At 47.1% G+C, this 27,385-nt stretch overlaps 4 protein-coding genes and 1 gene segment (V, D, J or C); 2 read left to right on the top strand and 3 right to left on the bottom strand.

Moving 5' to 3' along the window:
- Window positions 1–245: 245 nt before the first annotated feature.
- Window positions 246–673, bottom strand: LOC144488101 (T cell receptor alpha variable 9-1-like; the record flags this gene model as incomplete). The annotated part of the segment is given in 2 exon segments: window positions 246–572; window positions 658–673. Coding segments are annotated over 2 exon segments (343 nt in total), but the record flags the coding sequence as incomplete, so codon positions are not given.
- On the bottom strand, window positions 431–6,308 carry LOC144488099 (uncharacterized). The gene is made up of 2 exons (XM_078206118.1): window positions 6,194–6,308; window positions 431–4,716 (listed from the first exon to the last, which is right to left on the bottom strand). The coding sequence occupies exon 2, from the start codon at window positions 4,356–4,358 to the stop codon at window positions 3,378–3,380; it is 981 nt and encodes a 326-aa protein (XP_078062244.1). The 5' UTR covers window positions 4,359–4,716; window positions 6,194–6,308; the 3' UTR covers window positions 431–3,377.
- On the top strand, window positions 5,472–16,378 carry LOC144488100 (uncharacterized). The gene is made up of 3 exons (XM_078206119.1): window positions 5,472–5,568; window positions 9,790–13,067; window positions 14,892–16,378. The coding sequence occupies exon 2, from the start codon at window positions 10,131–10,133 to the stop codon at window positions 10,785–10,787; it is 657 nt and encodes a 218-aa protein (XP_078062245.1). The 5' UTR covers window positions 5,472–5,568; window positions 9,790–10,130; the 3' UTR covers window positions 10,788–13,067; window positions 14,892–16,378.
- On the bottom strand, window positions 8,302–9,032 carry LOC144488106 (uncharacterized). The gene has a single exon (XM_078206126.1). It carries the CDS (start codon window positions 8,974–8,976, stop codon window positions 8,302–8,304), a length of 675 nt encoding a protein of 224 aa, XP_078062252.1. The 5' UTR covers window positions 8,977–9,032.
- A 3,918-nt stretch (window positions 16,379–20,296) lies between the features above and the next one.
- LOC144488103 (uncharacterized) lies at window positions 20,297–26,227 on the top strand. The gene is made up of 2 exons (XM_078206124.1): window positions 20,297–20,432; window positions 21,722–26,227. The coding sequence occupies exon 2, from the start codon at window positions 22,048–22,050 to the stop codon at window positions 22,888–22,890; it is 843 nt and encodes a 280-aa protein (XP_078062250.1). The 5' UTR covers window positions 20,297–20,432; window positions 21,722–22,047; the 3' UTR covers window positions 22,891–26,227.
- Window positions 26,228–27,385: the final 1,158 nt, after the last annotated feature.

A 27,385-nucleotide genomic window follows, 5' to 3' on the forward strand; every position in this document is an offset into this window, starting at 1 on the left:
CTTTGGAAGGAATAATAGTAAAATGGAAGCTGCAATGCTGCCCCCTGTTGTTCACTTCTCCCAGTCTCAGCATTGCAGAGTGTTTAAACAAGAATGGCACATTCAGCACCATGGAATGAGAACATTCGGACTAACTCTTCGTTATACAATTGTTCTGTTTGTATTAACAGTTCACAATCCAGGTCACAGATCTGATTCAGTGAGAGGAGGTGAGAGTGCCTTTGCAGGTTTTTGTACGGGCTCACTGCGCCTTTGTAACAGTGTGGGGCTCAGCGCACAGTGATACACGGCAGAGTCAGAGACATGGACCCCAGTGATATTTAAAGGAACTGTTTTCTTGTCCTTGTCCAAATCAGCAGAAAACCGGTCAGGGAAATCTGGAGACTTTTCTCCGCCCCCCGTGCTATATTTCTGCAGTAAATATCTCGGAGCTTCCCCGGGATACTGGATGTACCAGAAGAGATTTGGAAAAGCATCCGTTGTTGTGTAATTACAATTCACTATTACGTTCAATCCTTCCTGAACCGTTAATTCAGCCGGGTCCTGGGAAACTGAATCTTGGCCATTGATTCCTGCAACAAAATGTAGAATGTGTGAGAAATCTGTGAACAAATATAACCCATGAAACACACACTGAGGATCTGAGCTCAGACTCACCGGGCAGCGTGGTCATTGTTATCAGTAAAGCACACAGGAGATACATGGTTCCTGATTGGACAGTAAGCAGCGACAATGTTTACAATAAGTTGCTGCCTCTAGTCTTATATCACAGAGTGAACTCAGATCAGAGGCAGCTTCAAGTATTCAGAAACAGGGAGGCGTTTCTCAGTGCTGCGATTGGCTCATCTCCCTGAGCTGACGTCAGCTGCGAATCATAAAATCCCTGCAGTGCAGAAGGAGGCCATTCGCCCCATCGAGTCTATACCGGTCACAATACCACCCAGGCTCCACTCCCGCAACTCCATGTATTTACCCTGCGTATCCCCTGACGCTCGGGTCAATTTAGCATGGCCAATCAACCTAACCTGCACATCTTTGGACTGTGGGAGGAAACAGGAGAACCCGAAGGGGACCCACGTAGACACTGGGAGAACATGCAAACTCAGACAGAAAGTGATCCGAAGCCGGAATTGAACCCGGGTCCCTGACACTGTGAGACAGCAGCGCTGACCATTGTGGCATCATGCCGCCCCGTAACCAGTGAACCAATCACTGTTAGTTAATGATTTAATATAGCTGGCACTTTCCAATCACATTCCTTCCCTGGCCGTAAACTTATTTCTAAAGTCTTTGCTCTCTCTCTGCTCTCTCCCACATCATCACTTATTCTGTCTCATTAACTGGTTAACTCGCTTTCCTCAGAACTCAGTCCATCAATCTTTCTTAAGGCAGATCCTTTTTTCTAATTTAATCATTTATGGGTGACACGGTGGCGCAGTGGTTCGCATTGTTGCCTCACAGCCCCAGGGACACGGGTTCGATTCCAGCCTCGGGTCACTGTCTCTGTGGAGTTTGCACTTTCTCACCGTGTCTGCGTGGGTTTCCTCAGGTGCTCCAGTTTCCCTCCACATTCCTAAACTGTGCAGGTTTGCTGGATTGGCCACGCAAAATTACCCTAAGTGTCAGGGGATAGCAGGGTAAATATGTGGGTTACGGGGATAGGGCCTGGGTGGGATTGTTGTCGGGACAGGCTCCATCCTGCATTGTCGGGATTCAATGATTCAGCAGCCTAACGTACAGGGATTAATGAGTAGCATCCAGGACTCAACATAATTAATAGTTAGTGCTGTAAGTATACCGGGGATAAGTAGTCACTCAACTCTGCACCAGGAAATATTTCACGGACTCATAACATAGAAACTAGAAGCAGGAGCCTTCTCCGCCATTCATCGTAATCATAGCTGATCATGGAATTCAATATCCTGATCCTCCTTCCCCCTCGACCCCTTTAGCCCCAAGAGCTATATCAAATTTCTTCTTGAAATCAGACAACGTTTTGGCCTCAACTACATTCGGTGGTATTGAATTCCATACATTCAACACTCTCTGGATGAAGGAATTTCCCTTCACCTCAGTTTTTCCCTTATCTTCAAAAGATGACCCATGGTTCTGGATTCCACCATTGGGAACAGTCTTCTGGATCTACCCTGTCGAACCCTGTTAGAATTTTATAAGTTTCTATGAGACCCCCTCTCACTATTCGAAACCGCAGTGAATATAATCCTAACGGATTTAATCTCTCCTCATATGACAGAGCTGCCATCCCAGGAATCAGCATAGTAAATCTTCACTGTACCCCTCTATTCCCCAAATAGAAAAGCTCTGATTTCAATCAGTTATTATTTCTGCTCCACGGACTTGAAAATGGAACAATTCTGAGGCTGCATTTGATAATAGATCACTTTTAAAATGTGTCGCCGGGCAGATAGGCACCGAATCCAGAATTTTTCTAAGTACAGATTAAGGAAGTTATTCACCCGGGGTAATCTGCAGATTTTGTGCGGATGGGATCGGAGAATGGTTGGATTTGATCCGGGAATAATAGGATGGCAAATGTGACATTTCACAACACTGACAATGGCTGAGCTCAGTGGGGGAATATTATTCAGCTGGGGCTGTATTGTGGCCTTCATTTCCTGCGCATTTTCGTTGAGATCCGACTCTTTTTCTCTGACCCTGAAACGTCTGCGTCACTTTTTGTATGAGGCCCGCGGGAGCCTCATTCACTGTGGGTCTCAGTGGGAATCAAATTGTTGTCTAATTGTCCCAGCAGATAACAGGTTCCTTTGAACTCTCCAGCTGCTACTTTAATGCAGACTTTAACCAATTTATTTTGAGCTGGTTTCTGTTCAATAAACTGGCACTGACACACAAACACATTAAAATATTTTAGACTTTTCTGCATTTTCAGTCTGGAAATCTAATCCTGCCATTTCACTCTCAGTCAGGAACAGATCCCAGTTTTGCACCAATCTCTGATTTAGCAGCATGCTTCCAGCATTCACTGTTGTTCTTCCTGACTCTAAACACAGTTGTAAAGGAACTTCTGTTCCTGGTCTAGGAGCGCTGAAACATAGAAGGGAGTGACTGAGATTCTTGCACATCTCAGGATTAAACCACACGGGTACTTTGCTGTCGTGAAGAGAGACGAGGAAGAGCAAAGTGCTGTTTGTCCCTCTGTGACCCTGAAGGACTGCGTCCTGTTTGCCATATGATCCACCCCCGATTGTCTTTTCTGAGCTCCAGCCTGGTGATGTTAAACAGTCAGGTGGGAAAGACAAAAATCTACAACAATTTTAAAAAACAAAGCTGGTCTATTTCATATTTATTCAGAATATTAAACCTCAACGGATGAAGACTGTCAGAGTGAACACGATTCAGTCCTGGATATGATTAACAGCATCATTAAGAGTAGAATCCAAACCTTGCAGTCGTTTGTGAACTCGCTGGTGTGTTAGCAGGTGGGATGACTGAATAAATCCCTTTCCACAGACATTACAGGTGAACGGCCTCTCCCCAGTGTGAACTCGCTGGTGTTTCAGAAGATAAGATAAATGAGAAAATCCCTTCCCACAGACAGAGCAGGTAAGTGGCCTCTCCGCACTGTGAACTTTCTGGTGTGTCAGCAGGTTGGATGACTGACTGAATCCCTTCCCACACACAGAGCAGGTGAACGGCCTCTCCCCAGTGTGAACTCGCTGGTGATTCAATAAGTTGGATGAACGAGTGAATCCCTTCCCACAGTCTGAGCAGGTGAAGGGCCTCTCCCCAGTGTGAATTCTCTGGTGGTTCAATAGGGCAGATGGACGGCTGAATCCCTTCCCACACACACAGCAGGTGAATGGCCTCTCCCCAGTGTGAGCATATTGGTGCGTTAGCAGATCCTTTTTACTTTTAAAGCTCTTCGCACAGTGGGAACAATTAAAAAGTTTGTTATCAGAGTGAACAAGTTGATGTGTCTGCAAGTGGGATGACTGAATGAATCCTTTCCCACACACAGAGCAGGTGAACGGTCTCTCCCCAGTGTGAATTCGTTGGTGTGTCAGCAGATCCTTTTTGCATTTAAAACTCTTCTCACAGTCAGAACATGTAAACATTCTCTCATCAGTGTGAACAAGTTGGTGTGTCACAATGTGGGATGAGCGAGTGAATCCCTTCCCACACACAGGACAGGTGAACGGCCTCTCCCCAGTGTGAACCCGTTGGTGAGTCAGAAGGTTGTATGAATGGGTGAATCCCTTCCCACAGACGGAGCAGGTGAACGGTCTCTCCCCAGTGTGACTGCGCCGATGAACTTCCAGTTGTGATGGGAAACCGAATCCCTTCCCACAATCCACACATTTCCACGGTTTCTCCATGGTGCGGGTGTCCTTGTGTTTCTCCAGGTTGGATGATCAGTTCAAGCCTCATCCACACACACAACATACACGTAGTTTCACCCTGCTGTGAACTGTGATGTTTTTTCAGGCTGTGTAACTGGTTAAAGCTCTTTCCACATTCAGTTCACTGGAACACTCTCACTCGGGTGTGTGTTTGTCTCGATGCTTTTCCAGTCACAGTGATGTTTAATTTCTTTGCCCACAGGCAGAACAGACAAATATTTCTCTTTCTATATTCAAAGACCAATGATATTCAGCTCCGAAGGAACTGAATGACTTTGTCAGATGTGATGTCCGGTTTGAATTTTCTGTCTGCCAATCTTTCACTTCCAATATCCTGTAAAAACAGTTTAGAAAAGTCATCACTGTCAGAACACGATACAAACTCTGAACAGACAATTCTAGTTCGTCTGGAACATTTTTTCCTCTCTTGTTCCCCCAAATCTGTAAATCTCCGTCCCACACACTCTCCCTCTTCCCTGGGCTGAAATCCAAACCCATCTCTACCATTTCTTTCCTCCACTCCCAGTTTTCTCCCTCCCTCTCCTCTGTCTGGGTTCAGTTCTCCAGCTCCTGTCTGCAGACTGACAATAAAACCAATGGGTCTTATTGGGGATGTTGGGGCCTCCAGCGGGTGTTTGTGAATCCTTCCCGCCCACCTCCCAGGGTTTCCTTCCTTCCCAGAGATCAGAACCCTCATTGATTTGAGGCCAAAGTGTAACCTCTTATTTATTGTCCCCCTCCCCCATCCTCTGATGTGAACCATCCTCCAGTGGCTGAGCCAGGATGGGGCCGCTAACCTGGGCCTGTTCCCGGGAGGGAGGGAGGGAGAAGCCCCGCAGCTGCAAACCAGGGAGCTGACAATGATTCTGAAGGGTTTGCGGATCCACAAAGTGTTTCCAAATCCTCCCAGCCACCGCCGAACGCTGACTCCGCTTCTCCGGGACAAACAAGCGCCAAGGCCAGCAATGACACTGCGCATGCTCCACATCACAATGCCCGGGAGCTGATTGACGCCAGCTCCGGACCAATAGGAAGAGGGGGCGGGACTGGAGGACCGAGCGGGAGCGGCTGGTCCTCCAACCAATCGGAGTGAATGAGGGGCGGGACCTGAAGCATGCGCAGTGCGGGTAATGGCGGCGGCGGCGGCGGACGGACGGTTTCAACTTGGAAGCGAGAACAATACAAGGTAGAGGGCGGCGCGCGGGGAATGATAAATGTGGCGGGTGGGTGGCCTTCAAAAAGAATACGGCCCGGCCGTACATCTTAGAGGCCGCGACAATGGCTGAGGGGCCGACAACCCCAGCCATTGCCTTGACACAGGCCTCGATGGACATGTCGGGGTGGGCGTAGCACTTAACCCCGAGCTGCCGCGTGAGCAACGAAAAAGGTGGCAGGGCCTTGGGAGCGGCGGGGGCTCTGGCAGCCGCCACGCCCGCATAGGTGGGCCGAGAAGGCTCTGCCACGGCAGGACGTATAAGAGGAGGGAAAAATAAGGGAGGGCAGGGTAGGTGGATGGGGATCTAGGTGCTCTCTCCCCGGAGCGAGAGAGGAGAGAGGAGGAGCAGGAGGGAGGACGAGGGACAAGGCACGGAGGGGGGCCGGTGCCCCAGTCAGGGGGAAAGAGGGGAGGGGGTGCCGGTGTTGGGGGCGCCGGTGTTGGGGGCAGCAGCAGTGGGTGGGGGACTTTACTCCTCCAGCCCTTTTGGGCGCAAACAGTTCAAGTCCGGGGTGTCTTCACCGCCGCCCCCCCCCCCAGATGGAAAAAACAGTCTGAATTTACTTCACCCCCCCCATCCCTTTCAGGCACCGACCTTCTGATGATGAGGGCACCAGCCCAACCACTCAGTCCCTCGATGTTGAAACGTGCAGTCCTCCCTCCCATAGATGGAAAGAAAAAAGAAAGAAAGTCACTCCGTGTCCTCTCTCCCTCCAGGGAGAGAGCACCCTCCAGTGGGCGGACGGACGGAAGACAGGCAGGCCAGACGGCAGGCAGGCCAGACGACAGGCAGGCAGGCAGGCCGGACAGCAGGCAGGCAGGCAGGCAACAGCTCACCTTCCTCCCCCTTCCCACTTTGATGCTGGAATTAACAAATTAACATTCCTGCCCGGTTCTGACCCGGGGACCTTTCGCGTGTCAGGCAAACGTGACAACCACTTCACTACAGAAACAACCTCTCTGATGTTGGAGACAGGAGGAAGTTTCAGTCTGTCTGAAGCTCAATCTTCATTCACGCAAAGCCCGCGCTCTGATCAGCTGGAGGACCAGAGTCCTTCCGGTCCTTCAACTCTTCCTATTAATCAACACCTCAGAAGGTCAGGGGGCAGGATCTGCCCTGCAATTCGCAGCTTCCCCCTCTCTTGGACATGCGCAGTCCCGGGCCGGGGGGAGGGGGAGATTACCGAGCAGCTTCTCGCTCTGGCCGGAGCCGCCAGCCGGTTGCCTGGAAACCTTGGCTCGATGTGGTGCAGGGGGAGGGGAACAATGGGTGGGGGTGGGGCTCCCGGGTCCGTGCGCCCGGGCCTGAGCACTGGAACCCAGAGACGTCACCGCGGAGCAGAGTGATTCCTATTGGCTGATTCAGGCAGGACTCCATTGTGACATCACAAAGGGGAAGTTGGCCAATGATGATGTAATTTAAACAATGCCTGAGATCACTTCACTTCTTGGTCAGACCCCCTTTTCAGTCCAGTGCTACTTGGAGTTTACCGTCAATTCAACAACTATTGGGTTACAAGTCCCTCACAGTTCTGATCACAACTTCATGATAAAATAATTTAAATAATGCATGAGAACGCTTCTTACCGGACTACCTACCACTGGTCAGACCCCCTTTTTACAGATTCGGGAATCTCAGCCACTGAACACCAGCCGGTCCTGGAATAAGTTTCATTCTCACTCATTCTGAGTAAATATTCTCACCAGGTCCTCTGTCAGGACCCTGCTAAGCAGCTTTAATGGTTCATGATTGCAGAAACTGAGCAGTCACAGGAATGTGGTCAAGATAGTCCAGTCCCATAATGCCGCACATTTAATCTGCAGTCCTTCAGTTATAACAGAATATGTGGCTGTATGTAGCCGCCTCGGCCACGATCAGCGCCAACACTGCCTTCCTGAACTGCTATAATGCCGAAGGTGTAAGTATACCCACAGTGCTGTTAGGGAGGGATTTCCAGCTACACATTCCACACTTCCTCTCGACTGTGGGTGGATACGCGATTGAGACATTTCATTCAACTGCACTCAAGCTGAGTTATTCAAATCCCTTTATTGTACGGGACAATATATTCATGATTTCTTTAAAACAGAAATTAAACATTCCCATTTGATTTCAGGTATTAACATATTCTGTTAGTTTGTTCTTTATTGTCAATGTCAGGCTAGGGTTGTTCCCCTTGGAGCAAGGAGGTTGAGGGTAGATTTGATAGAGGTGGACAAGATTCTGACAGGTTTAGATAAGATGGACAAAGAAAAGCTGTTCCCATTAGCTGACGAGAGAAGGACGAGGGGGACACAGATTTATGGTTTTGGGTCAGAGAGGAAGGGGGGATGTGAGGAAGAATATTTTGATGCAGTGAATGGTAATGACCTGGAACTCGCTGCCTACGAGGGTGGAGGAAGTGGAGACAATAAACAATTACAAAGGAAATTGGATGAGCATTTGGGAAGTTTCAAACAGAAATAGTAACTCTTAACTTCCTCACACCCTGTCACTCTGTGATCCGTGTGAAATCTGAAACCAGGTATTCGCAACAAGACTCAAAGAGCATCAGCCCACTGGAGGCAAAGTCATGAGACCGGCCAGTCCAGCAGAAAGAAACCCTCCGACCCTCCCCATTGACCAACTGTGAGAATGAACAAAATGCAGTCCTGGATGTAATTGAGAGCAGAAACAATAACAGCAGAATCCAACCCCTGAAATCACTCATGAGCATTTTGGTGTCTCAGCAGGGCGGATGAAACTCTGAAACCCTTCCCACACTGAGAGCAGGTGAATGGTCTCTCCCCAGTGTGAACTCGCTGGTGTGTCCGCAGGGTGGATAATTGACTGAACCCCTTCCCACACTGAGAGCAGGTGAACGGTCTCTCCCCAGTGTGAACTCGCTGGTGAGTCCGCAGGGTGAATAAATCAGTGAATCCCTTCCCACACTGAGAGCAGGTGAACGGTCTCTCCCCAGTATGAAGGCGCTGGTGCGTCTGCAGGTTAGATAATTGACTGAACCCCTTCCCGCACTGAGAGCAGGTGAACGGTCTCTCCCCAGTGTGAACTCGCTGGTGCTTCTGCAGGTTGGATAATTGACTGAACCCCTTCTCACACTGAGAGCAGGTGAACGGCCTCTCCCCAGTGTGAACTCGCTGGTGTCTCTGCAGCTGGGATACCCGAGTGAATCCCTTCCCACACTGAGAGCAGGTGAAGGGCCTCTCCCCAGTGTGAGCTCGCTGGTGTCTCTGCAGCTGGGATACCCGAGTGAATCCCTCCCCACACTGAGAGCAAGTAAATGGTCTCTCCCCAGTGTGGCTGTGCCGATGATCTTCCAGCTCTGATGGGGCTCTGTATCTCTTCCCACAGTCCCCACATTTCCATGGTTTCTCCATGGTGCAGGTGTTCTTTCCTTTCTCTTCAGTTGAACACTCGTCCACACACAGAACAGTCCCCCCACCCCCGCTGTGAATGGTGTGATATTTATTGCTGTGTAACTGGTTAAAGCTCTTGAGTCAATGCACTAGAACATACTCACTCCAGTGTTGCAGCGTGTTGGCACTTTTCCAGTCACACTGATGTTTGAAATCTTTTCAAGTCACCAGACCGGACAACCATTTCTCCTTGATTTAAAGGCCGATGATATTCAGGTCCCGAGGAATATGACTCTGTCAGATCTAGACACAACGTCTGAGATTTCGGTCTGTGATTCCTCTTTCAATTTCCTGTAAAACAAGTTTGCAGAGGTCATCAGTGTCAGTGCAGGATAGAAATTCAGAACAGACAATTCTAATTTCTATGGAACATTCTTTCCTCCCTCCAGACTCGAAACATTGGCTCTATTCTCTCTCTATCTGGGGGATAGCGTGGGAAATGATGCTGCGGTAGATCAGCCAATTCTCAATGAATGGTTGAGGCAGTTCGATGGGCTGAATGGCCAACCGCAGCTCCTGTTTCTTATGATTTGTGTGTGGTGGACAGGAAGCAGTGAGCATGGATCTGTCAATCAGCCTCAATCAGTACCTTCAGGAGAATTGGGAGGGTGAATATTAGATACAGCAGAGTGAGAATGGAGGGAGAGGGTGTGGGATGGAGATTCACAGCTTTGGGGATGAGAGAGGAAAGAATGTTCATTGGAAATTAGAATTGTCTGTTCTGAATTTCTATCCTGTGCTGACATTGATGATGTTTGTAAATTCCTTTTGCAGGATATCAGAAGGTGAAGATTTAAAGACGAATATCAAACCAAACCTCACATCAAAATCTAACATAGTCACTCAGTTCATTGGGACCTGAATATCATCGAGCTTTGAATCTAGAATGGAAATGTTTCTCTGCTCTGTCTGCTTCAGGAGATTTTAAACATCAGTGTGACTGGAAAAGCACCGAGACACACACACACTGAAACATGCACACACCTGAGTGACTGTGGAAAGAACTTTAACCAGTTAAACAGCCTGAAAATACATTGCAGCAGAGAGACCGCACCCATGTTATGTTGTAACTGAACTAATTGTCAAGCCTGGAGAGTCACAAGGACACCCGCACCATGGAGAAATTGTGTAAATGTGGGGACTGTGGGAAAGGATTCAGGTTCCCATCTGCACTGGAAACTCATCGGCGCAGTCACACTGGAGAGAGACCATTCACCTGCTGTGTGTGTGGGAAGAGATTCACTCAGTTATCCCATTTACAAACACACCAGGGAGTTCACACTGGGGAGAGACCATTCACCTGCTGTGTGTGTGGGAAAGGATTCACTCGGTTAAACAATCTGCTGACCGACCAGCGCATTCACACCGGGGAGAGACCGTTCACCTGCTGTGTGTGTGGGAAGGGATTCACTCAGTTGCCCAACCTGTTGAGCCACAAGGTCACTCACACCCAAGACAGACCCTTTAAATGCTCTGACTGTGGGAGTGGCTTCAAAAGCTCTCGAGAACTGATGGTCCACCAACCCATTCACACTGACGAGAGACTGCTTAGCTGCTCTCACTGCACAAAGAGGTTTAGGAGGTCATCCACATGGCAGAGACACCAGCGAGTTCACACTGGGGACAGACCGTTCACCTGCTCTGTGTGTGGGAAATGGATTCAATCGGTCATCCAACCTGCAGCGACACCAACAAGTTCACAAGTGATTGCAGGGGTTGGATTCTTTCTCTCTCAATCTTTCTCTCTCTCTCTCTCTCAGCAGATTCGATGAATGATTGAATCCCTTCCCACAAGTGGAGCATATGAACGGTCTCTCCCCGGTGTGACTGCGTCGATGAGATTCCACCCCAGATGGGGCTCTGAATCCCTTCCCACAGTCTCCACATTTCCATGGTTTCTCCATGGTGTCGGAGTCCTTGTGTCTCTCCACAATCAGTGCACTGGAACACTCTGATACGGGTGTGAGAATCTCAGTGCTTTTCCAGTCAAAACCTCTCCTTCCAATATCCACTGAAAGGAGTTTACAAAAATCATCACTGTCAGCACATGATAGAAATTCAAAACAGACAATTGTAGTTTCTATGGAACATTCTTTAAATCTCCACCCACGCCCCTCACACATACACTCTCTCTCTCATTCCATTTAGCATTCTGCGGCACGGTGGCACAGTGGTTAGCACCATCAGCTCCAAGTTCCCCTCCAACCCACACACCATCCTGACTTGTCTGACATCCAGGACTAAGAGAACAGAAATGTTTTCCATATAAATACTGGGAAGTCTGAACCCATTGTCTTCAGTCCCCACGACAAACTCCACTCCCTGTCGGAGCCGGAACCAGGCTGTTCACAACCATGGTGAAATATTTCACTCCAGGATGAGCTTCCAGCCACATCATCATCAAGACTGCCTATTTCCACCTCAGTGACATCGTCCGACGCCACCCAGTCTCAACTCATTAGACCATAAGACACAGTAACAGAATTAGGCCACTCGGCCCATCGAGTCTGCTCCGCCATTCAATCTTGGCTGATATTTTTCTCATCCCCATTCTCCTGCCTTTTCCCCATAATCCCTGATCCCCTCATTAATCAGGAACCTATCTATCTCTGTCTTAAAGACACTCAATGACCCGGCCTCCACAGCCTTCTGCAGCAAAGAGTTCCACAGATTCACCATTCTCTGGCTGAAGAAATTCCTCCTCATCTCTGTTTCAGAGGATCGTCCCTTTAGCCTGAGGTTGTGCCCTCTATTTCTAGCTGTTCCTACTAGTGGAAACATTCTCTCCACGTCCACTCTATCCAGGCCTCGCCGTATCCTGTAAGTTTCAATAAGATCCCCCCTCATCCTTATAAACTCCGATGAGTACAGATCCAGAGTCCTGAACTGTTCCTCATAGAACAAGCTCTTCATTCCAGGGATCATTCTTGTGAACCTCCTCTGGACCTTTTCCAAAGCCAGCACATCCTTCCTTAGATATGGGGACCAAAACTGCTCACAACAGTCCAAATGGGGGCTGACCAGAGCCTTACGCAGCCTCAGAAATATATCCCTGCTCTTGTATTCCAGGCCTATCGACATGAATGCTAACATTGCATTTGCCTTCCTAACTGCCAACTGAACCTGCACGTTAACTTTAAGAGAATCTTGAACAATGACTTCCAGGTCCCTTTGTGTTTCTGATTTCCTCAGCATTTCCCCATTTAGAAAATAGTCTGTGCCTCCATTCCTCCTTCCAAAGTGCATAACCTCACACTTCTCCACATTGTATTCCATCTGCCGCTTCTTTGCCCATTCTCCTAACCTGTCCAAGTCCTTCTGCAGCCCCCCTGCTTCCTCGTTACTACCTCTCCCTCTACATATCTTTGTATCATCTGCAAACTTAGCAACAGTGCCTTCAGTTCCTTCCTCCAAATCGTTAATGTATATTGTGAAAAGTTGCGGTCCCAACACTGACCCCTGAGGCACACCACTGGTCACCGGCTGCCATCCTGAGAAAGACCCCTTTATCCCCACTCTCTGCCTTCTGCCAGCCAATCCTCTATCCATGCCAGGATCTTACCCTTAACACCATAGGCACTTAACTTATTTAACAGTTTCCTCTGCACCACCTTGTCAAAGGCCTTCTGGAAATCTAAATAAATCAGGTCCACTAGTTCTCTTTTATCTAACTTCTTTGTTACCAGATATGATCTAAGGAGATCCATCAAAGATGCCAAAAGACAATACTGGACCAAGCTAGAGTCCCAGGCTAGCCACACCAATCCCCGCTGACTATGGCAAGGTCTGCAAGACATAACAGTCTCCAAGGTGAAGATATGTAAAATCGCCGGCTCCAACGCTCCTCTCCCTGATGAGCTCAATGCATTCGTTTTGAGCAAGAGGTCAGCGAGAGCATGCCCTCCACCCTGGAAGCCCTGGATGAACCTGTATCTGGGGTCTCCATTGCAGATGTCAGAGCAGCTTTCTTCAAGGTCAACCCACAGAAAGCAACTGGCCCGGATGGGATACCCGGATGTGCATTCAGATCCTGTGCGGATCAGCCGGCAGAGGTATTCACAGACATCTTCAACCTCTCTTTACAACAATCTGAGGTCCCTATGTTTTCTCTGTATAGCGCACAAGAAACAATACTTTTCACTGTATGTTAATACATGCGACAATAATAAATCAAATCAAATCAAAAGCTCCTCAAAGAACTCTAACAGATTTGTCAGACATGACCTCCCCTTGACAAAGCCGTGCTGACTCAGTCCTACTTTATCCTGCACTTCCAAGTACTCTGCGATCTCAGCTTTAATAATGGACTCGAAAATCTTGGCAATGACCGAAGTCGGGCAAATTTGGAACCCTCACCCATTCCATTGTGACCTCACACTCTCACCCATTCCATTGTGACCTCACACTCTCACCCATTCCATTGTGACATCACACTTTCACCCATTCCATTGTGACGTCACACTCCGACCCATTCCATTGTGACGTCACACCCTCACCCATTCCATTGTGACATCACACACTCACACATTCCATTGTGACGTCACACCCTCACCCATTCCATTGTGACATCACTCCCCGATCACAATCCCTGCCGGCCTCCCACATGCAGCCTCAATGGCGGTGATGCACTATCTATCAATCAAGTAAAGACTAGTTTGTTTGCAAGAACAAATCGGCTTTTATTCGCAAAAGACTTGGAGCACACACCCATGCTGATGAACTGGTCCAGCAACTGAGGCAGGAGGGTGGGGAGCAGTCACCTTCATACCTGGACGGGGGGGGGGGGGGGGAGGAGTCTCATGCAGGGCTGGCATGGGCATGCCCAGACATGTCACACACACACAGGCAATAAGCTTAACAGTGGTTTACCACAGGCGGCAGTCAGCCTGGGTCTAACACTACAAGCTGCTGCTCCATTTGGTACAAATGGGGGGACCGGGAAGTTCATTTCCGGGGTTTGGGTTGGAACAACATGTTTATGAAGCCTCTCCACCCACCCGCCACATTTAGCATTCCCCGCACGCCGCCCTCTACCTCGGATTGATCTCGCTTCCAGGTTAAAACTGTCCGTCTGTCCGTCGCCATTACCCGCACTGCGCATGCTTCAGGTCCCGCCCCTCATTCACTCCGATTGGTTGGAGGTCCAGCCGCTCCAGCTCGGTCCTCCAGCCCCGCCCCCTCATCCTATTGGCCCGGAGCTGCCGTCAATCAGCCCCCGGGCATTGTGATGTGGAGCATGCGCAGTGTCATTGCTGTCCTTGGCGCTTGTTTGTCCCGGAGAAGCGGAGTCAGCGTTAGGCGGTGGCTGGGAGGATTTGGAAACACTTTGTGGATCCGCAAACCCTTCAGAATCATTGTCAGCTCCCTGGTTTGCAGCTGCGGGGCTTCTCCCTCCCGGGAACAGGCCCAGGTTAACGGCCCCATCCTGGCTCAGCCACTGGAGGATGGTTCACATCAGAGGATGGGGGAGGGGGACAATAAATAAGAGGTTACACTTTGGCCTCAAATCAATGAGGACTCTGATCTCTGGGAAGGAAGGAAACCCTGGGAGGTGGGCGGGGAGGATTCACAAACACCCGCTGGAGGCCCCAACACCCCCAGTAAGACCCATTGGTTTTATTGTCAGTCTGCAGACAGGAGCTGGAGAACTGAACCCAATCAGAGGAGAGGGAGGGAGAAAACTGGGAGTGGAGGAAAGAAATGATGCAGATGGTGAGATGGGTTTAAGCCCAGGGAGAAGGGAGAGTGTGTGGGACGGGGATTTACAGATTTTGGGGAACAAGAGAGGAAAAAATGTTCCGGAGAAACTAGAATTGTCTGTTCAGGATTTCTATTCCGGACTGACAGTGATGACTTTTCCAAATTTTTTTTTACAGGATATTGGAAGTGGAGGATTGGTAGACAGAAAACTCAAACGAACATCATGACTGGCAAAGTCACTTTGTTCATTCAGAGCTGAAGATCATTGGTCTTTGAATGTGGGAGGAGAAATGTTTGACTCTTCTGTCTGTCGGCAAAGATTTTAAACATCAGTGTGACCGGAAAAGCATTGAAACAAACACACACCCGATTGAGAGTGTTCCAGTGAACTGACTGTGGAAAGAGCTTTAACCAGTCCACAGCCTGAAGAAACATCACACAGTTCACAGCAGGGTGAAACTACATGTATGTTGTGTGTGTGGACGAGGTTTCAACTGATCATCCAACCTGGAGAAACACAAGGGCACCAGCACCATGGAGAAACCGTGGAAATGTGTGGATTGTGGGAAAGGATTCAGTTTCCCATCACAACTGGAAGTTCATTGGTGCAGTCACACTGGGGAGAGACCATTCACCTCCTCCGTTTGTGGGAAGGGATTCACCCATTCATACAACCTTCTGACTCACCAAAGGGTTCACACTGGGGAGAGGCCGTTCACCTGCCCTGTGTGTGGGAAGGGATTCACTCGCTCATCCCACATTGTGACACACCAACTTGTTCACACTGATGAGAGAATGTTTCCATGTTCTGACTGTGGGAAGAGTTTTAAATGCAAAAAAGATCTGCTGACACACCAACGTATTCACACGGGAGAGACCATTCACCTGCTCTGTGTGTGGGAAAGGATTCATTCAGTCATCCCACCTGCAGACACATCAACTTGTTCACTCTGACAACAAACTTTTTAATTGTTCCGACTGCGAAGAGCTTTAAAAACAAAAAGGATCTGCTGACGCACCAATATACTCACACTGGGGAGAGGCCATTCACCTGCTGTGTGTGTGGGAAGGGATTCAGCCGTCCATCTGCCCTACTGAACCGCCAGAGAATTCACACTGGGGAGAGGCCTTCACCTGCTCAGACTGTGGGAAGGGATTCATTAATTCATCCAACCTTCTGACACACCAGCAGGTTCACAGTGAGGAGAGGCCATTCACTTGCTCCGTGTGTGGGAAGGGATTCACTCTTTCATCCAACTTATTGAACCACCAGCGGGTTCACACTGGGGAGAGGCCGTTCACCTGCTCCATGTGTGGGAAGGGATTCAGTCAGTCATCCAACCTGCTGACACATCAGAGAGTTCACAGTGCGGAGAGACCATTTACCTGCTCTGTCTGTGGGAAGGGATTTTCTCATTTATCTTATCTTCTGAAACACCAGCGAGTTCACACTGGGGAGAGGCCGTTCACCTGTAATGTCTGTGGAAAGGGATTTATTCAGTCATCCCACCTGCTAACACACCGGCGAGTTCACAAGGGACTGCAAGGTTTGGATTCTACACTTATCGATGCTGTTAATCATATCCAGGACTGAATCATGTTCACTCTGACTTTTTTCTTCTGTTGAGGTTTGATATTCTGAATAAATGTGAAATAGACATTTGATTGAATCATTGTTGTAGATTTTTGTCTTTTCCATTTGAGTGTTTAACGTCACCAGGCTGGAGCTCAGAAAGGGCAATCTGAGGGAGGATACAGTAGGAACAGAACTTCATTCTAGACCCAGTCCTTCAGGGTCACGCTGAGAGGGACAAACAGCACTTTGGTCTTTTTCGTCACTTTTCACTGACAGCAAAGTCCCCGTGTGGGTGAATCCTGAGGTGTGAAAAAAATGTGTCCCAGCCGCTCTTTTCCATGGTTCCGAGCTCCCAGACATGGAACAGAAGCTCCTTTACAACTGTGTTTAGAGTCAGGAAGAACAATGGTGAATGCTGGAAACGTGCTGTCAAAGATTGGTGTAAAACTGGGATCTATTCCTGACTGAGAGTGAAACGGCAGGTTTAGGTTTCCAGACTAAAAATGCAAAAAAGTCTAAAACATTTTAATGTGTGTGTGTCAGTCCTGGTTTATTGAACAGAAACTGGCTTCAAATAAATTGGTTGAAGTCTGCATTAAAGTAGCAGCTGGAGACGTTCAAAGGAGCCTGTTAACTGCTGGGACAATGAGACAACAATTTGATTCCGAGATAGAGAAGGAGCTGCAGTGTGTGTCCAAGAATTCTCAGTTTTGTTGATGTGTGCTTCCCATACACTATCCTTCTAAATAAACCTCACTCCTATCAGCCTTTAACCATTATAAACAGAACAGAGAGAAGCTGAGCAGCATCAGAGCCCTGACTGACCATTTGAGAATGAGTGATGTGTTCAGCTGAAGTTTCCTGTTGGTAGTTTTCTGGGTGATCTCCTTATTTTGATCATTCTCAGTGACCCCTGGGTGTGAACCTGCTCTCCTCTCTTTTAGACATTCACTCACTTAACATCTCCTCTCTCTCAGAAACTCAATCACTTAACCTCTCTCATCTCTCTAACACTCACTGAACGTCTCTCTCTCTCTCTCCAGGCATTCACTCACACTTACCTCACCTTCCACCTCCCTTACACTCTAACCTCGCTCCTGTCTCACATTCACTTAACCTCTCTCCTCTCGGATACTGTGTTCATCACTTAATGTCTCTCTATCTTTCTTTCAAACACTCACTCATTTAACCTTCCTATTTCAGATAATGCTTAAACTTATTCATTGTTTTCTCTCTCTCATTACCTCTCTCTGAAAAAGCACAAACAGACTTCATCTCTCTTCGCTGTCTGAGAAAACATCTAATTGATGGAGATTCAATCCTCTCTGTTTCTCTCTCCCACTTCCTCTGACAGGCCCTGACTCACTTTAAATCTCCTCTTTTCTAATAACCCTGTTTGGGAAAACTCATTTGTTCTCTAATTCCTCCTCATTTCTCCCAGTGATGACCCTCAGTCCATCTCCCAATTCAGTGAATCTGTTAAAAGTCCAAATAATCTCCTTTCTTTATTGTTTAAAACAGGAATGGAGCTGAATGTAATGCTGAGACCAGTAGCAATCTGTGTGGTTGTTCTTGATGCTGTCAGAGTGAGTTCACCCTCACAGACAGGAAGACTGTTCACAGTGATAACATCAAACTGACGCCGGCTGTTTCATTCTCAGGTAACACAACTTCCTGTTTCTCTGCTGCCGGTTCAAAAACGCACATCTCACTTCTGAGCAGAAAATAAATCCAGGGACAACAATCTGTTGAGAACATCTGTCAATGCGGCCTATATCTGTCCACAGAGTCAGGGCAGAATCTCACAGGTCACATTGTGGTGACATTTACAAATGAGTCAGTTATTTCTGTTCAGAGTTTCCATTCACAGATATAGCCAGCTGTGTCTGTGGATCAGTTTCTAAATCATAGAAACCCTACAGTGCAGGAGGAGGCCATTCGGCCCATCAAGTCTGCACCGACCACAATCCCACCCAGGCCCTACCCCCATATCCCTACATATATTTACCCGCTAATCCCTCTAACCTACACATCTCAGAACACTAAGGGGCAAATTTAGCATGGCCAATCAGCCTAACCCACACATCTTTGGAGGAAGGAAGGAGCACCCGGAGGAAACCTACGCAGACACGAGGAGAGTGTGCAAACTCCACACAGACAGCGACCCGAGCCAGGAATCGAGCTCAGGTCCCTGGAGCTGTGAAGCAGCAGTGCTAACCACTGTGCTACCGTGCCACCCACTGAGTTCCCTCTGCTCTGATGTGGAGATGCCGACTCTGCTCCCCATAGCTGGGAACTGATAGCCTGCTCCCTTAAATTCTATATCATTCTCTCTGTATTGCTTGTTTCCTCTGTTTCTCAGCTTTTATCTTTGATTGCGTCATCTTTCTGCTTTTTAAAATCTTTCTCAATTTTTCTCTCAGTCTTTCTGTCTCTCCTTTCCTCTGTATCTCTCTCAGGCTCTGTGTGTTCCTATTTGATCAAGATGTTCAAAATCATGAAGAGTTTCTGATTGATTATAGAGGGAAAAACAGGGAGAAAAGCAGAAAAACCCGGCAGGTCCGGCGGCATCTGTTCAGAGAGTTAACATTTTGAGTCCATGTAATTCTTCAGGGCAGGAAAAACATGCGTTATCCATCTTAGATTAGGGAATGTGATGGGGAGATTTAATAGAGGTGTTTAAAATGACAAATGATTTATGATAGTGTCAATGGAGAGAAATTATCTCGCAGGAGCAGGAGGGTTTGTCGATGGAGAGAATCAATTTCCTCGGTGCAGGAGGGTCTGTAAGCAGAGGACACAGAGATTTAATATAATTGACAACAGAACTGAAGGGGGTGATAAGGAGAATTTTTTGCACAATAACTTGATATGATCTGGAATGCACAAATTGACACGTGCTAGAAGCAGGTTTAATAATAGCTTTCAAAGGGAATTGGATAAATACTTGCAGAAGGTAAATTGGCAGAGTTATGGTGAATGGGATTAATTGGACAGTTCACTCATCTTTGTGACATTCTGAATGTTTCTCTCCTAAGGTTTTAATGTTTGATCTTTTCGGTCATAATGTGTCTCAAACAGAAGATTAAAATATTGTGTTTGATGAGCATCAGATCTCTTTCCTGTGTGTCTGTGTAACTTGCGAACTGGTGATAACCATGAGGAGGAACTGATTATTTTCAGTTCCTCTAACGGACACACCTCAGATATCAGAAATCCCTGGAGTTTCCCATGTCCTCATTATTCTCGCCTCGAGTATAACAGCTCTCAGTCAGGCCGAGTCAGTCACATGTGTCTCTGTCATGATGTTTCCACTTGTATTTTATCACTCACCTCCCAGTGACACTCACTATAACACAGACACCTTAAAATATCATTGTTCCCTTACACTTTGTCCTCCTATTTTAATCAAATGTTTGTTGGGCCTCTTGTCTCCCTTAATGTCAGATTATCTGCAGTTAAAATGACCTCAGAGACACTGAAACCGACCTTTGTGATTTTTATACCAGACTCCAATCAGCCCCAGGAGCTGCAGTTGTAAAATACAGCAGAATTGGAATAACAGATAGGTTATTGTCTGATAATGACAGTGGGGCAGAGTAACACACACCGGAATTTAAATACATTATATCAATAGACCATGACTCACTCACACTATCAAATGAAGCCGAAACTTTGGTTCTGGTGCACTAGATACTGACTGTATTATCATTACATTGGATCTAATGCTGTGTTCACTAACATACTGCAACATGACTTATTATTTGAACAAACATTGTATTTGTTACACTCAGAGTAAGTCAGTGCTTTGCTGTGTTGTCTCTGTGCTCCATCCCCACTCTGATTGTATTGGAGCCTGTGTGTGTCATTGTTACACTGAGACTCTCTCACTATTATTATTGGACAAACAGCAAGTCACCGTCACAATGTCCGGCTGATTGACGGCAGCGCGGACCAATGGGAAGAGGGGGCAGTGCTGGAGGACCGATCTGGAGCGGTCGGTCCTCCAACCAATAGGAGCGAACGAGGGGCGGGGCCAACTTTGACTCGAGTGTGAGTAATGGCGATGGAAAACATTTATTTTGGGCCGGAAATCTGTTCGAGGTGATTGGCGGTACGGAGAGAGCAATGGATCGTCCAGGTGGGTGGAAACGCTGTGTAAGCATGTTGTGAGAGTCGCAAAATGCGGAAGAGAGCTTCCCGGACCCAGTTTGTACCGAGCGGGGCTGCAGCTCCTCATGTTCGTTTCGGGTTAACGTTCGCCATCTTTATTGGGGCAATATGCAGCAGTGCGCATGTGCGGCCGACATGTTTGTAGAGGGCAATGTTGTCAATCAGCGGGAGGCGCTTGTTCCCCAGTGTTCAGAATGGAGACAACTTGTCCATCAAACTGCATCAACCCTCTGAGTCCCAATGTCTTATTGATGAGGCAGAGCGCTGACAGAGAAGGAAATTGAAAGGGAAATAAAAACAATAAATGCTGGAAAATCTCAGCAGATCTGACATCATCCGTGGAGAGAGAATAGAACCAACGTTTTGAGACTGGATAACCCATAGTCAGAGCTTGTACACGTGTAAACAGAGCATGAAAACTTTGACACCTCCATGTACCCTTGTACACCTCAATCAATCTACTTTGCTCCAAGGAGAACAACCCCAAGTTATCCAGCCTAACATTGAGATGTATAAAATTCTGAGGGGCACAGATAGGGGGGATAGAAAGGAACTTTTCTCTTTAGTAGAGAGGTCAATAACCAGGAGCCTGGATTTAAGTTCAGGGGCAGGAGGATTATAGAAGATGTGAGGGAAAGCTTTTTCACTCAGATGGTGGTGGGAATCTGGAACTCACTGCATGAAAGGGTGGTAGAGGTGGGAATCATCATAACATTTAAGAAGAATTTAGGTAAGCTCTTGAAATGCCATAGCACGTAAGGTTACGCACCAAGTGTAGAAAATGGGATTAGAATAGAACGGTGCTTGATGGCCGGCACAAACACCATGGGCCGAAGGGCCTCTTTCCATGCTGTAAAACTCTATGATCACCCACGTTGGCAGCAAGTTCAATATCATCAGTCACAACCCCCCTGTATCTTCACTAACCGAATCAATCCATTTGAAACATTTTTAGTCGAGAATGTCGCTATATTTCTGTTAGACTGGCAGTCTGCATGGAGATTTTCAGCTGTGTGTGTCCAGGACAGGAAGCAGTGAGCATGGATCTGTCAATCAGCCTCAATCAGCACCTTCAGGAGAATTGGGAGGGTGAATATTAGATACAGCAGAGTGAGAATGGAGGGAGAGTGTGTGGGATGGAGATTTACAGCTTTTGGGGAATGAGAGTGGAAAGAATGTTCCACAGAAACTAGAATTGTCTGTTCTGAATTTCTATCCTGTACTGACTGTGATGAATTTTGTAAATTGTTTTTACAGGATATTAGAAGAGGAATCACACCGATAAATCTTAACGATCACATCTCGATCTGACAGAGTCACTCGATTCCTTGGAAACTAAATATCCTCAGCCTCTGAATGGGAAGGAGAAATGTTTGACTGCAAGATTTTAAGCAGCAGTGTGACTGGAAAAACACCGGGACACAAACACACACCTGAGTGAGAGTGTTCCAGTGCACTGACAGTGGAAAGAGCTTTAACCAGTGACACAGCCTGAAAATACATTGCAGCATTCACAGCAGGGAGAGACCATACCGTGTTCTCTGTGTGGACAAGGTTTCAAATGATACAAGGAGACTGAAAATATGGAAAAACCATGGAAATGTGAGGACTGTGGGAAGAGATACAAAGCGCCCTCTCTACTGGAAGCTCATCGGCACAGCCACACTGGGGAGAGGCCGTTCACCTGCTGGGTGTGTGGGAAGGGATTCATTGATTCATCCACTCTGCAGAGACACCAGCAAGTTCACACTGGTGAGAGTGCATTCACCTGCTGTCAGTGTGGGAAGGGATTTACTCAGATATCAAGCCTGCAGACACACCAGCGAGTTCACACTGGGGAGAGGCCATTCACCTGCTCTCAGTGTGGGAAGGGATTCAGTAAGTCATCCAACCTACAGAAACACCAGCGAGTTCACACAGGAGAGAGGCCATTCGGCTGCTCTGCATGTGGGAAAAGATTCACTCAGTTATCTCAGCTGCGGGCACACCAGCGAGTTCACACTGGGGAGAGACCATTCACCTGCTCTCAGTGTGGGAAGGGATTCACTCAATTGTACAGCCTGCAGACACACCAGCGCAATCACACTGGGGAGAGGCCATACAGTTGCTTTCAGTGTGGGAAGGGATTCATTCATTTATCAAACCTGCAGACACACCAGCGAGTTCACACTGGGGAGAAGCCATTCACCTGCTCTCAGTGTGGAAAGGGATTCACTCAGTTATCTAATCTGCGGAGACACCAGCGAGTTCACTCTGGAGAGAGGCCGTTCACCTGCCCCGTGTGTGGGAAGAGATTCACTCGGTTATCCACCCTGCAATCACACCAGCGAGTTCACACCGGGGAGAGACTGTTCATCTGCTCTCAGTGTGGGAAGGGATTCTGTGATTCATCCACCCTGCTGAAACACCAACAAGTTCACAAGTGAATATGGGGATTAAATTCTGCTGTTATTGTTTCTGCTCTCAATTACACCCAGGACTGCATTTTGTTCATTCTCACAGTTGGTCAATGGGGAGGGTCGGAGGGTTTCTTTCTGCTGGACTGGCCGGTCTCACGACTTTGCCTCCAGTGGGCTGATGCTCTTTGAGTCTTGTTGTGAATACCTTGTTTTAAATTTCACAAGGATCACAGAGTGACAGGGTGTGAGGAAGTTCAGAGATATTTAGTCAGCATTTCTGTTTGAAACGCCCCAAATGCCCATCCAATTTCCTTTGTAATTGTTTATTGTCTCCACTTCCTCCACCCTCGTAGGCAGCGAGTTCCAGGTCATTACCATTCGCTGCATCAAAATATTTTTCCTCATATCCCCCCACCGCATCTCTGACCCAAAACCTTAAATCTGTGTCCCCCCTCGTCCTTGTCCCATCAGCTAATGGGAACAGCTTTTCTTTGTCCACCTTATCTAAACCTGTCAGAATCTTGTCCACCTCTATCAAATCTCCCCTCAACCTCCTTTGCTCCAAGGGGAACAACCTCAGCCTGACATCGACAATAAAGAACAAACTAACAGAATATGTTAATACCTGAAATCAAATGGGAATGTTTAATTTCTGTTTTAAAGATACTGTGAAGATATTGTCCTGGACAATAAAGGAATTTGAATAACTCACCTTGAGCGTGGTTAAACATGTTGTGACCCAGGTCAGAAACTCCAAAGTGTTTTACAAAGTCAGCGGAGCCAGAAGTTTTGCACTTTGATTTTGGCATGGGTGAGCATAAATATTTCACTCCAGGTACGATTCAAGTGAGCCACTAGGAAGCTTTTATCAAACAAAGTGTATTTAAGAACACAGTTAAAGTATAAGAAGAAAAATTAGCATAACTTTTACCAATTGCAATAAAAAGCAACCATGATCTTGTATCAACCAGTACAGCTAAGTATACAGTTGCAAATCAAATAATCCCTTCAAACATACACCCCGTTCTAGGCTTTGCCCAGAAAGCAGGTATGCTCACATGATGCTGGATTTGGCAGCTTTTTAACACCTGTTGTGAATTAGTCCTTTAAATGTTGAATTCAAACTTTGACTTCCCAGTCTGCAGTCCAAAGAGCTTGTTACGAAAGAAAACTAAAATCTTTCTCCTGTTTAAAAAAAATGTCCAAAGAGAGCACTGACCTTTCAATCAGGCTCCACCCAACAATTCCAAAAGGGTCATAAAACTCCAGGTCACTGTATTAGCCCAGGCTGAAAATCAACAAGATGCCCATTATATTGCTTCATTATATTCATAGAATAGAATCCCGATAGCACAGAAGGAGGCCATTTGGCCCATCAAGCCTGCACTGACAACAATCCCAGCCTATATCCGTAACCCCACATATTTACCCTGCTAATCCCCCAGAAACTAGGGTCAATTTAGCACAGCCAATCAACCTAATCCACACAGCTTTGGACTGCAGGAGGAAACCGGAGCATCCGGAGGAAACTCATGCAGACACGGGGAGAATGTGCAAACTCCACACAGACAGTAACCCAAGCCAGGAATCAAACCTGGATCCCTGGTGCTGTGAGGCAGCAGTGCTAACCACTGCGCCACCGTGCCGCCATATTGTACTTTGTATTAGTGGAGTTGTAAATCAGTGAAGGCCAGCATAATACTTGGTCTGCGACACACTCCGCCATCCATGAACTTTGTTTTAAAGAAATCTACATTTGAAAGCCCGGTCATTGCATGAAATATCAGACAATAACGGGGAGATAAGAAAGACAGACACTCACTTTGATCTTTTCGTCAGCACATCTGAGAGTTAAGAATGTGTGACATGATTTTGGGATACCGGAGTGAGTGTACAGATGTGATTTGTTACATGTGAAAAATAACAAGCCTAAATTCATGGTGAGATGGAGTGAAGAGCGGGCCCCAAACACACACAGCTACTTGAGACACAGCAGGAGATGAAATGGTTAATGTGGCCAGGGGATTGAGACAACATTGTGACATCATCAAGGCACTGACACACACTCCAGAGAGAAACTGAGTTCAAAACAATCAGGATCCAATTAAACACACTGCACAGGGACAGAAAGTGAGGAAAATTACAGTAAAATGGATAATATTCTAGATTGGGACAATTAAGGGCTTGGGGGAAATAACACAGAGTAAGAACTGTCCACAACTTGGATAGGGGTAAAGAGAGAGCTGGAGAATCTTTTACATCCATGCTTGATCTGTTGCTTGAAGCATCTGTCCTTATGTACGAGTAACCTAGAACTCACGGTGCTCCTTCAGGAGAAGAAAAGATCGAGTAGATGTTACCCCAGGCGGGACCAGAACAGAACTGGAAAATAACGGAGTGAAGTTGAGTGAGGGGTCAGAGAGAGAGCATGTTTAACAGCTCTCTTGAAAGCCCAGCATGTTAAAGAGCCTGCCAACCCCTCACCCACTTTCCCTAAAGTGCATCAATCTCTGCAGGAAATGTCCAGAAAAATCAAATATTTTTACTGATAAAAGTTTATTAATGAAACAGAACATGGTTAAAACAAACAGAAAATGACTTGAGGATCAAAGACAACCAGAGTAAAGGGATGTTCACAATGTTCTGGACACAAATGGTTTCTCTTCAGCTCCTCTGTACCCTGTTCCTGTGACTCCCCGCTTTGGACACAGGGACACTGAACCCCGGGGGTCACCCCACCATCAGCCTCGGTCACCCCCTCCCATGTCCTGATTGGTTGGAGGCCCATTTCCCACTCCAGTACCTTCCCATCTCTCTAACAGTGCAGTTTCCCAACTGGGGCGCAGGCCCCGTTATTCTCAGCTAAATTCAGCCCTCAGCTCCGTCGCCTGGCTGTCATTGACATGAGCAATAGAGAGACAGAAAGGGAAGTCGAAACTTGTGTCTCTAAGCCAACGTTTCAACATTTGTGAGTCAAATCCATGTTATTTACACTGGGGGTTTTTATGATGAGATTAATTGAAGTGTTCGGCGAGTCAGCAAGCTCGAGAAGCACTGATTCCAGATTGTTCAATACTTCTGTCTTGAATCACAAAAGCTTCTCACTTTATCCCCTTCCTGAACTGAATTCCATCATCCTGAGCAGCTGTGGGTGTCACCCCTCTGTGTAAACTCCTGCCCCTTTTTATAAGGCTCTCTCATTCCTTATTGTGGGTCAATTCTTTAATGGTTGAGGATCGCTCTGTGATGTAGTGTTTATCCGGTCAATCAATGTTTCTGATGTCAGTCAGAATGTCCATCGTTACTTTTCACCTGTTTCTTACTCTGTGTTTTATAAAAATAAAGTTTATAAACTTTTACAGAATGGTCAGCTTTAAGGTTTCTGTAGTTGGTGATGAGGTCAGCCAAAGGTCAAAGCCTCTCTCTTTTCTCCTTCCTGTTTAACTAAGGGGTTGTGTGGAATATTCCATTCAGGGGGAGGTGTTGGGATAGTGGGAATGTCTCTGGCCGAGTAATGCAGAAACCCAGCAAAGGATCTGGGGACAGGCAGCCGGTGGGATTTGAATTCAGTGAATCAATCTGGAATTATATAAAGTTAGTGTCAGAAACGGTGACCATGAAACTATCGACTGTTGTAAAAACCCGTCCAGTTCACCCGATTAATACCCCCTATTAGGGAGGGAAATCTGCCATCCTTACCCGGTCTGGCCGACATGTGAATCCAGACCCACACAGCGATGTGGGTGACTCTTAACTGTCCCTCTGAAATGGCCGAGCAAGTCACTCCATTCAGGGGCAATTAGGAGCTGAGCAACGTGTGCTGGGGCTTTGCCAGCAGTGTCCACATCCCAGGAAAGAATAAAGAATATTCCACGGAAAGTGATGGGTGATTTGAAATGAATTGAAAGTAGGTCAGGAGGTGCTCGTATCGTCCAGAGCTGCTTTTCAATGGATCCTCCTGTTTAAAATAAAAACACATCACTGTGCCCCTTTCCCAGACACACTGACCTTGGAATATCACAATGCTGTTTTTAAACATTCCTTTGTTAAAGAATCAGTCATTTAGAATTGTGAAACAGACAGAAATTAAATGTTCCGTTTTTCCTGGGATCCTCCTGTGCCTGGCACTGGTGTCCTGAACAAGGTTATTAACATTCTCTGGGTTAAAGGTTCCTCCTGGTTCTTGCTGTCTGTTGTGTCCTTTCTCACAGTCGGTACCAGGACATTTCTATTGAAAGGTTGTTAAGAAATTCCAGTGAATTCCAGCCCCTTGTGTAACGTTCCATTTGGTGTGTGTCAGATTCAGAGATGTCCACGTGTGTGTGAAAAGGGTTCTGGGTAAGGGTTTTAACCCTTCTTTCCCCGTTAGTAACAATGAGCCCTGTATTCAATTCTAAAGTATAAAGTCCTCATTAGATATCAATTCTACCTGTTATCTACATTTCACCAACCAGTCTATATTTTCATCACAGGACTGCAGTGGGAGCACCGTCAACATCTTACTGACGTGATCGATTTTATC

The sequence above is a fragment of the Mustelus asterias genome, unplaced genomic scaffold (genome assembly GCF_964213995.1).
Source record: "Mustelus asterias unplaced genomic scaffold, sMusAst1.hap1.1 HAP1_SCAFFOLD_1290, whole genome shotgun sequence".
NCBI classification, from domain to species: domain Eukaryota; kingdom Metazoa; phylum Chordata; class Chondrichthyes; order Carcharhiniformes; family Triakidae; genus Mustelus; species Mustelus asterias.